A 9,860-nucleotide genomic window follows, 5' to 3' on the forward strand; every position below is an offset into this window, starting at 1 on the left:
TACATGCAATACATAATCAATGACGTGATGACGGGTGATGCATATTGCGCTCCTTGACGCCAGTGTTATTTGCAAGTGCCGGGCGGAGACTTTTTGACGCAAGCGTCGATGCCCCTCCTAGTACGCAAAAGGGGGCGGAGCGTCCCGCGCCTTCACTGCACATGTCAACAACATGCCGGAGTCCCGCAGGGAAACACACAACGAAAACGGAAGACCACAGCGACAAAACACGCCAGCCCACAACGTCGCGTCTACTTTATCTCAGTGGGCAGATGATCATTTAACTCTTGTGCGGGTAGGGACCTTCTGGAAGCGGCATTTTGCTTGGTTGTTTAACTGATGCGCACATTAGCCACAATTTAAGGCACGCATCTTACTTTTCATGTCATGTGTGCTTTATTATGGTAGTTTCCAGTGGCCTGGAATTGTATTGCATCCTTCTGAGAGCTAATAGTGTTTTAATAATCAGCAGTCCCACCTCCACCTTGAACTCTTCTGTCACACCTCCAGCACATCTTACCCCTGTCTTCTAGTCCTCATACATGTCCTGCACCACTTCACTATACTTCTCTGTCACTCCAGACTTCCTCATACAATACCACAGTTCCTCTCCAGGCACCCTGGCCTATAGGCTTTCTCCAGATATACAAAGACACAATGCAGCTCCCTCTGACCTTCTCTGTGCTTCTCTATGAACATTCTTAAAGCAAATACTGCATCTGTAGTACTCTTTGTTGGCATGAAACCATACTGCTGCTCCCAGATGCTGACTTCTGCCCTTAGTCTAGCTTCAACTATTCTTTTCCATAACTTCATGATACGGCTCATTAGCTTTATATCTCTGGAGTTGTCACAACTCTGACATCACCCTCGTTCTTAAAAATGGCCACCAACACACTTCTCCTCCATTCCTGAAGCATCTTCTATTGAACAACCCAGTCAGGAACTTTACACAATGTCACCTTCAAGCACTTGTTGCATGTTTTACTCCACAATAGAGAGCACTTTTGGTGCAGATGGCCTTTCTTTTTTTTTTTTTACAAACTACACATTGCATTTGACTATTTTGGCGACTCAAGCATACCACAATAGCACTGCAAGTCATGTTGCCAGTTACAGTTTTGATGTTAAATGTTTGAATTTGGAAACGGTGGTCCAGATGAAGACGTTGGGCGTGGGCATGAAGAGGCCCGTGGGCTGCAGATTGCTCCACACTTGTTGTCGCCAATAATGGCTGTGTATTAAGTCATCTTTAGCGCATGGTACAGTAACTCTATCATGCTACATGGGCTGTCCACAGACTACATACAGTATTTATCTGTAATTTATATTTGTATGTACTATAAGTACTGTATATCCAAGTTCACTTTCTATAATGTCTCTCAAAGATATACAATGGTTACTAAAATTCATTCATTCATTCATTCATACCCTCACGAGGGTCGCAGGGGTGCTGGAGCCTAACCCAGCTGTCTTGGGGAGAGGCGGGGTCCACCCTGGACTGGTGGCCAGCCAATCCCAGGGCACATATAGACAAACAACCATTCCCTCCCACATTCATACCTATGGACAATTTGTACCCGGAGTACCCGGAGAAAAGCCCCCCCCACACACGGGCAGAACATGCAAACTCCATTCAGAGATGGCCGAGGGTGGGATTGACTTGGGTCTCCTAGCTGTGAGGTCTACGCGCTAAGCACTTGACCGCCGTGCTGCCGGTTACTAAAATATGTGGAGTAAATAAATGAAATGAAATACTGTAAGTTGACTTGGTGAAATTAACTTAAAGGGTTAGTGTATTATTATTATTATTATTAATTTATGCCCGTGGTGCTCAGTTATTTCCTGTCATGTCCCTTATACGTAGGTGAGCGGGTGTTTTTTTTTTTGTTTGGCCCTTCCCCCTTGAATTGAGATGTTATTGAGTATTGAGAACCTGATCATATTTCTGTATTTATCTGTACAAACCACAGCATGAGTTGCTGGCACCAGCATTCTGCATGCATAATCAAAATAGATCAAATGAGCAGAGGTAACATCTGCAAGAACCTTTCCAGATTACACTTTAACACTTTCCAGGTTATGTTTAGCATTACTCAAATAAACCATCTCTTGTCTCCCATCTAGAACATCAGCACCGGGTTGGCTGTTGCTGGTGTCATTCTCATAGCAAGGAGTATCAAACTGGTAAGATTTAAAGCAATTAAATAAAGAAGGGAATTGTAGGGAATTGTGAGAACTGTGAGAAGTCTATTCCACCAGAAAGAATTCATTCTTCTTTTTTCAGCTCACCAAATTCCATGCCGTGTCTGAGATTCCCGCTGGTTTTGTGGAGAGGAATGTCCGCCTCCGTGGGAGGGTCCATTCCATCACAGAGAAAGGGCTGGAAGTTGAGCACATCCCAATTTACCTGCCAGTCATCTCACCTCTGCTTGCCAAACACAAAGGTAATTTCAATGGGAGGGGCTTGCCCACGCAACACTCACTGCACCAATTACATACAGTATGTAAGAATCGGTGATCGGTAAACATGTTAAAAGCGCATCAAGTGCACAAGCCTCTCAGCATCATTATTTATTGCAGACGTGATTTTTACATACAGTATCAATACATAATCAACTTCATCATCCACAGTCATGACGAGGCCAGAATCACATCTTTCCTGTGAAATTGCCAACAAAATGTTGTTGCCTGGCTCCCGTATAATAATAAATAATAATAATAATAATAATAACTATAGATGAACTGTGTCTAAGTCTTTGTGCTGAACAACATCTCACTACTACAACCCCCCTGTTCCGGCACCCAAGATCCAAGTGGTGGCATCTGATCAACTTTGCAATCTGCCACCAAAGAGACATCTATGACACCAGGATCACCGGGGGCCATGAGAGACCTGGCCATCTGCCAGAAACACAATGTGGATTTCACCATGGACATGCTCTTCTCCGTTTGGCAAGTGCAGGAGAAATGCATAGTGAATAAAATAAAATATGGACTTAAATATAATCTTGGTTGACCTCACCAAGGCTTTGGACACAGTGAACAGCGAGGCCATGTGGATCAGCCTCAGAATGGAATGGGGAGCCTGCAGACGAGAGGTAGCACGTTTAGTGCAGGAGGAACTTTCCTTGTGTGCAGGCTGCGTCGGGCTACAGATGACATGTGACGCACATGCCCGCTGCCCCCAAGTGCGAAAAAGCAGTGAGGCGATGCCGGGGTATATCCAGGGTATATCCAAGGTATCCAGGGTGTCCAGGGTATCCAGGGTGTCCAGGGTATCGAGGGTATGTCCAGGGTATGTCCAGGGTATCCAGGGTATCCCATGTATATCCAGGGTGTCCAGGGTACATCCAGGGTTTCCAGGGTATATCCTGGGTGTCCAAGGTATCCAGGGTGTCCAGGGTATAGCCAAGGTGTCCAGGATATCCGGGGTATATCCAGGGTATATCCAAGGTGTCCAGGGTATCGAGGGTATGTCCAGGATGTCCAGGATGTCCAGGGTATGTCCAGGGTATCCAGGGTATCCCATGTTTATCCAGGGTGTCCAGGGTACATCCAGGGTTTCCAGGGTATATCCAGGGTGTCCAGGGTATAGCCAAGGTGTCCAGGATATCCGGGGTATATCTAGGGTATCCAGGGTATATCCAGGATGTGTCCAAGGTGTCCAGGGTATCCAGGGTATATCCATGGTATCCAGGGTATGTCCAAGGTGTCCGGGGTATCCAGGGTATGTCCAAGGTGTCCATGCTTCTCATGCGTGTCGTAATGGGCTCTTTGACCTTGGCCACCGTACACATTAGTGTAGTTATTATGTGTATTTTCATAGATAGATGTTTACAATCATTACCGCACATATCATTGTGTTGTGTAGGTGTATACACAGTCGTGTCCCATGTTTTTTCATTTCTTCAGGTGTGTGCACGTCGACCTTGCTGGTGGACCTTGCAGGTGTGGATCTGACTGCAGACGGCTTAATTTGGCTGCGGAGAAGCCTTCCTCCCGCTCAAACAGTCTGGTTGAAACTCATCAGCCGCCAGGACGACAGGCTTCATTGCTTTGTCACCCCAAGCAAGGTGAAGCTTGACTGAAGCCAGCCGAAACAAGAGAAACACTTGTCAACCTTTCAACCTTCTTGTCCTCCCCTTCTTGTCCAGCAGGGGTCGTTATGGGACCACTCGATGAACGAGGAGGTCCTTAGGCTGGGCCTGGCCCGCAGGGCGTCCATTCCTGGACTCTCAGCAGACTCTCGCCTGTACTGGCGGCTGCACAAGCGGCTTCACAGGGCAGAGGTCAAAGCTGAGAAGAAGGGGTGTGGCCTGTGGAAGGAGGAGAGCCAATGGGAGAGAGCCTTAAAGGCTGTGAGGGACAATGCATTATTTCGAGTGCTCAAGAAGCTCTTTGGGAGGAGCTGATCTTCTGTGGGACACTCTTCAGGTGCCACAATCAACTGTGGCAAAAGTGTTGTTTGATCATATCTCATTGATTTGTCAATTTATTTACATGAAAAAACAAATCCTTCAATGTTGTCTGCTTGATTGTTACTTTTTGTGCCATACACTCTTTATTTCTAACCTTATAATCCCTTTGCTATGTGTATGTATATATACAGTATATCTATCAATGATGCATATACAGTATATCTATCAATGTTTATTTCTAACATTAGAATAATGTCCTAGCTATGCGTGTATATAAAGTATATGTATCAATGTTTATTTCTAACATTAGAATAATGTCCTACACAGCAAATTCAGAAGTGTTAAATCAACTCCTAGGGAGTTAAATTCAACACTTTGAAAGTGTCTATATTGGTCCACACTAAATCGAGTTAAAATAACACTTTTGAAAGTGTTAAACAGTTAACACTGTGACAGAGTTGGATCAACACTCTCAATAGTTGAAATTTAACACCCATCAGTGTTGAATTTACCTAACACTAGTGTGTAGTGTCAAAAATTAACACTATCATTGTGTTGTTTTAACACTGAATAAAATTCAAATTATACTAACACTATGGATAGTGTTAAATATTATACTACTACTACTGCTCATAATAATAATAATATTGATGTTAATGTTAATATTAATATTAATGATAATAATAATAATGTTGTTATTATCATCATTATTGTTGTTAATAATAATAATAATAATGATAATAACAACAACAATAAAATTTACAAAGAAAACCACACAAGTTGCAGTTTGAATCACCTGTATTTCAAACAAGCACACCACATTAACAACAGCACTGGCTTTGCAATAACCACAACACAGGTCACACAATATGACAATGTGGCACTATGTATGTTTTTTCACACAATATGACAATGTGGCACTATGTATGTTTTTTCACACATCTCATTGGAAAACTGTTTGTCATAGGGCCTGTAATAAATCAACTCCTTAACTGGAAAAACAGAAAATGAATCTGCTCTCTCATTGATACAGTATGCACTGAAATGATCATCCGATTCGTCAGTTGAATGTTTCAGAAAGGATATTGCTTCATGACACTGCTCACCAAGCAGCTGCTTATCCGTGCAGAGAACCTCCCTCTTTCTCTTTGGACTATCCTGGTAGGGTGTGCTGGTGGAAGATCTCCGGGACTGAGCTGCAGTGTTGCGCTGAACCGTTTTTATCCTCCAGGCCAAGTACCCAGATCCACTCTGTGGGTCATAGAAGTGTTCCTGTAATATTAAAAACATTAAATTGTAGAGTAAGTTCAGACCACATTACTACTCCATAAATTGATATACAAGCTTTTCATTTATAAACTTACATATCCATTGTCTGAGTATGGATCTCTGAGGCTGGGAAACAGAGAGATGATGCCCAAAGCGTATTTACTTCGCACAGAGACAGGTGGGCTCCTCCTGAAAGATAAACATGACATTACTACTACAGTTCCTTCAGTGCTTACAAATGTTACTGTTGTTAGTGTCACTGAGTTTAAGTCTCTTTCAAATAGTTTTTTTTAATCAGTTTTTGTATCATGTTTTAGCCATTTAGTATTTATCTCTTTCATAGGAGAAAATAAATAATAAGTTGCTTTACTAATATGCAATGTTCTAAAATAAGTGTGCTGTTAAAAAAAAAATCTGTAAAGTATAAATATGAACAATGAAGTCTTACCCATGACTTTCAACCATGTCGGCCACAAGAAGGTTTACCAACTGTCTCCTTGTGCTATCCATCAATGTTTTCATTTTATCATATTCATCCAAAATAATCTGTCCACCCGGTTTGTCCTTCAGAGCATCTCTCACCATCTAAAACATAAAGAATCATAAAGCAAATTAGCAATTATATCCATCACGATCATCATTATGTCCAACAACAAAAAAAGTTTGACACAGTTCTACTGCACAATATATTTGTGTGTGATATTTGATAACTAAGACCTCTTTTGCCGATTTCCGTTCAGCATGGGTTCTCTTCCCTCCATTTGTCCGAACAATCACTGTTGCATCAGATGAATCAGAGGATACTGGCACGGAGTCTTCTGACACTGACACAGATGAGTTGTCTGACATGGGTGACTCCAACGAAGTATATGAAAGATCATGATGAAGCACAACTGTAAACAGTAAAAGAAAAATGTATACACAAAATGAAAAAATAATTAGTTCTCCACAATACTCTATTGACGATCCACTCCTGACCTCACAAGCCTGAGTCTCACCTGTTGACTTAGTTGCCACCCTAACAGTAAGGTTCCCTGCTTGCAAAAGCTCCTCAAACACATCTGCATCGACTTCTGTCCCTGATTCATCTGTCAAGTGCAGCTCAGTCTCAAGTGGAAGATCTAGCTTATGAATGACTGATAAAAAAATATTAAATTTAGAGCAATGGAAAAATTATGATAAACAGAAATTTTCTAAACTTCTTTTCCCCAACATTTTAGATCAAGGGCACACAGGGCATTACCATTAGCTATCATAAACATAACTCCATAATATGAGACATTTACATATCACATAAATTCAGTAGATATTATAGCATTATTATGGCCGCAGCTGGGGGGTGGGGGGTGTGTGTGACTCCGGTAACTTTATTAGCTGCGGCTAACGTTAGATTGAGAAGCTAACGTTAAGAATAAGCTTTTGTTAAGTCCCAAAAGTTAAAAATAAATAAAATACAATAAAATAAAATAATTAAATAAACTACTCCTCCCTGTAAGAGCAGAGCTCTGTGTGGCTGGCGTGGTGGTCCGGTGCCTAAGGCCTAAGGCAGCAACATGCTACCCGGCTCACAGAGCTAGCCTGACTTTTAGCAATAGCAGCAGTCTCTGGGCAGGCGGGAGCTCAACCCCCCGGCCCAGCCCCGGCTCTCTAACCTTACTCCATCGCTTGATATTTTCATCGAAACTAGACCATAGCTAATTAATTGCCATAAGCGCACTTCGATGGCCTACAGATTTTCCGACAGAGAATATTCTGTTAATGTGATGCCTCATGCTCGTGCTACACCATTTTAGCTAGCTTTAACCTCTTACAAAAAATGTGCAGTTATATACCGTGTTATCCAAACGTGTAGCCTAAGCAAGCTGTGTATATTCATCAACACTGATGTGCAAAAGGAACATTAATGCACCCTTAAAAAATAGCATACAACAGCTAACCTTAACATTGGACTTAGCCTACCTTGTTAGAGCTATAGACAGGACTCCGCGACACTTATCGACACATATAAAATACTTACTGAAAAGATACTCCGTGAAGTCTGGAGGTAAAGTCGTCCTCTGCTGACCGTGCTCGAGTCTCCAAGTCGTCCCGCCCTTTAGACAAACACGTCACAGATCCGTTGGAATTCTGGGAGCAACACTGTTAAGTGTTGATTTTAAAATCAACACTTAACAGTGTTGCTTGGATTTAACTCCCTGGATTAACACCAACTCTTTTGAGGAATTAACTCTCACATAGTTGAATTAAACTAAGCAAGTGTTAAATTAACACTGTATTTTTAACATACAACACCAACACTGGAAATCTAACACTTTTGATTTTGCTGTGTAGCTCTGCGTGTATATAAAGTATATGTATCAATGTTTATTTCTAACATTAGAATAATCCCCTTGCTATGCGTGTATATACAGTATATGTATCACATATACATCATACGTATATCTCTCTACTCCACAAAACAAAGCAAGGAGGAGGGATTTGTTCTCAATGGGGAAGGGGGGTCCACTTGCCCACATGATTGTTGTTGCTATAGAGCAGGCGTGTGCCAAACTTTTCCACCAAGGGGCCACAACCAGAAAGTGAACGGATGGAAGGGCCACTGTGATATTATCTTACATGTTATATCTATCTAAGTTATGAGTTTATTCTCGGAAAAACTCATTTGATGACAACTTTTTCTCTGAATATTTTGACTTTATTCTTGTGAAATCACAGCTGATCTCCCCATTTCTGCTGTTTTTTTAACTTTCAAATTTCCTCTTCATTTTTGTTCCTGTAGTTAGGACTTTAATCCCATTAAAAAAAATATCTGTATGTGCAAATTTACATGATAACATTATAAAAATTGCATTTTTACTCATAATATGACAACATTATTCTTGGAAAATGATATTTTTCTCAAGACAGCTGGGATAGGCTCCAGCATAGCCCCACCCTAACTTTGGCATGGTTTAACACCAGAATACAACATTCTAAGTACAGTTATAGCCCAGAAAGGGGAAAAGCATCATGGGTCCCTAAGAGGCAAAATAACATCTCTTTTCTTTAATATTCAGATTAAAAAATGACATGATTTCTCTTCATAATATTTTATTCTCATTAAATTATGACTTCTTTTTTCTTCTTTTTTTCCTCTTAATATTTTGACTTTATAATTGTAAAATGACTGTAGATTTATATATTTGTGTTGTTTTTATCTGGACTTTTCTTTTTAAATTGCATGTGACCCCCCCTGCTATAGAAGCACCAAATGTGAAAGTCCTTTGTGTGTGTGTGTGTGTGGGAGGGGGGTGTTCTTTTAGGGCACCCTAAAAGAAGCACCATAAAGTGCTGAAACATGAGAAGTAAATGTCCCCTTATACACCAAACACCATCAGTCAGAACCCCAAGCCCATTCCCAGTGTGCCCCTCCATTCTGCTCCTGTTTAAACGTGTGTGTTGCCAACAGGCCAAAAACCACTTAGCAAATGGGACCGGAGTGTGATGTGTCCCGTGAGGGTGCACAGCATCAGGCGATCCCAACGGGCAGACGAGGAGATTAACAGCACAGGGGAGGGAGGAGGGTCTCCTATGGAGGTGGGGGGATTTGGTAGCCAGCACAAAAGATGAGAGGAGGAGTCACCAGTGCAAGGGAAAGGGGGTGTTGGGCACGGAGGAGCGGGGGTGTGGGTGGGTTGATGAATCAGCCAGTGCTTCCTTTGTTGTGCAAATGTTGCAAGTGACTGCTACGGCTGAGGAGGCTGGTGATTGGCTGTCTGCTTCAAATTGTAAGGTGCATTTCTGGGCTGACGGGCGGTTGCTGCCAGACTTTGAACTGTCACACTGGGAGGAGTGGGAGGGAAGCCGAGGTAGAGGGAGGTCCACAAAGCACTGAATGGAGCAGGGGGGGTCTGAACGCTCTCGTAGACTATGGGTGTCCATAGTGTGGATTGTGGGGCTTCCTTATATTTTAAAATATATTTTAACAAGAAAAGAAGAAAAATTTGAAAATCAGGAGTCTCTTGCAATGTGGTGACTTTATTCCTGTCACATGTTGTCTTTATTCTGGTGACATCATAACTTCTCTCCCCACCTAATATTCCAAAAATAGGCCTTTCTTTCTTTGTTTCTTTCTTTTTACCAATATTACAACTTTTTAAATATTTCAACTTCATTGGCAGGGTGGCACGG

General features: G+C 42.0%; 1 protein-coding gene and 1 long non-coding RNA gene across 5 annotated transcripts; one reads left to right on the plus strand and one right to left on the minus strand.

The window, feature by feature from the left end:
- Positions 1-152: 152 nt before the first annotated feature.
- c18h3orf33 (c18h3orf33 homolog (H. sapiens)) lies at positions 153-4,737 on the plus strand. Of its 2 annotated transcripts, none has more exons than XM_058080176.2 (5): positions 153-295; positions 2,128-2,187; positions 2,288-2,447; positions 3,916-4,076; positions 4,158-4,737. In XM_058080176.2, exons 1-5 carry the CDS (start codon positions 173-175, stop codon positions 4,413-4,415), a joined length of 762 nt encoding a protein of 253 aa, XP_057936159.2. In that variant the 5' UTR covers positions 153-172; the 3' UTR covers positions 4,416-4,737. The 2 variants fall into 2 exon arrangements, with proteins under 2 accessions (XP_057936159.2, XP_078648709.1); XM_078792583.1 differs by having other exon boundaries at positions 4,161-4,737.
- Positions 4,738-5,201: 464 nt separating this feature from the next.
- On the minus strand, positions 5,202-7,856 carry LOC144899631 (uncharacterized). 3 transcript variants are annotated; one of them, XR_013627918.1, is made up of 6 exons: positions 7,708-7,836; positions 6,689-6,826; positions 6,408-6,583; positions 6,139-6,275; positions 5,786-5,879; positions 5,202-5,693 (listed from the first exon to the last, which is right to left on the minus strand). It is a non-coding gene; the product is annotated as an uncharacterized LOC144899631 (long non-coding RNA). The 3 variants fall into 3 exon arrangements; XR_013627916.1 differs by lacking the exon at positions 6,689-6,826 and having other exon boundaries at positions 7,708-7,856; XR_013627917.1 differs by lacking the exon at positions 7,708-7,836 and having other exon boundaries at positions 6,689-6,957.
- Between the last annotated feature and the right edge of the window lie 2,004 nt (positions 7,857-9,860).

The sequence above is a fragment of the Doryrhamphus excisus genome, linkage group LG8 (genome assembly GCF_037039965.1).
Source record: "Doryrhamphus excisus strain RoL-2023G ecotype Guam linkage group LG8, RoL_Dexc_Guam_v1.1, whole genome shotgun sequence".
Classification (NCBI taxonomy): Eukaryota; Metazoa; Chordata; class Actinopteri; order Syngnathiformes; family Syngnathidae; genus Doryrhamphus; species Doryrhamphus excisus.

Excerpts from the sequence above, each read along its gene's own strand:
- c18h3orf33 (XM_058080176.2), top strand. The coding sequence starts at position 173 with ATGCCGGAGTCCCGCAGGGAAACACACAACGAAAACGGAAGACCACAG. Across the intron at positions 296-2,127 it reads ATCATTTAACTCTTGTGCGG|AACATCAGCACCGGGTTGGC; the intron begins GTAGGGACCTTC and ends TCTCCCATCTAG. Across the intron at positions 2,448-3,915 it reads TCTGCTTGCCAAACACAAAG|GTGTGTGCACGTCGACCTTG; the intron begins GTAATTTCAATG and ends TCATTTCTTCAG.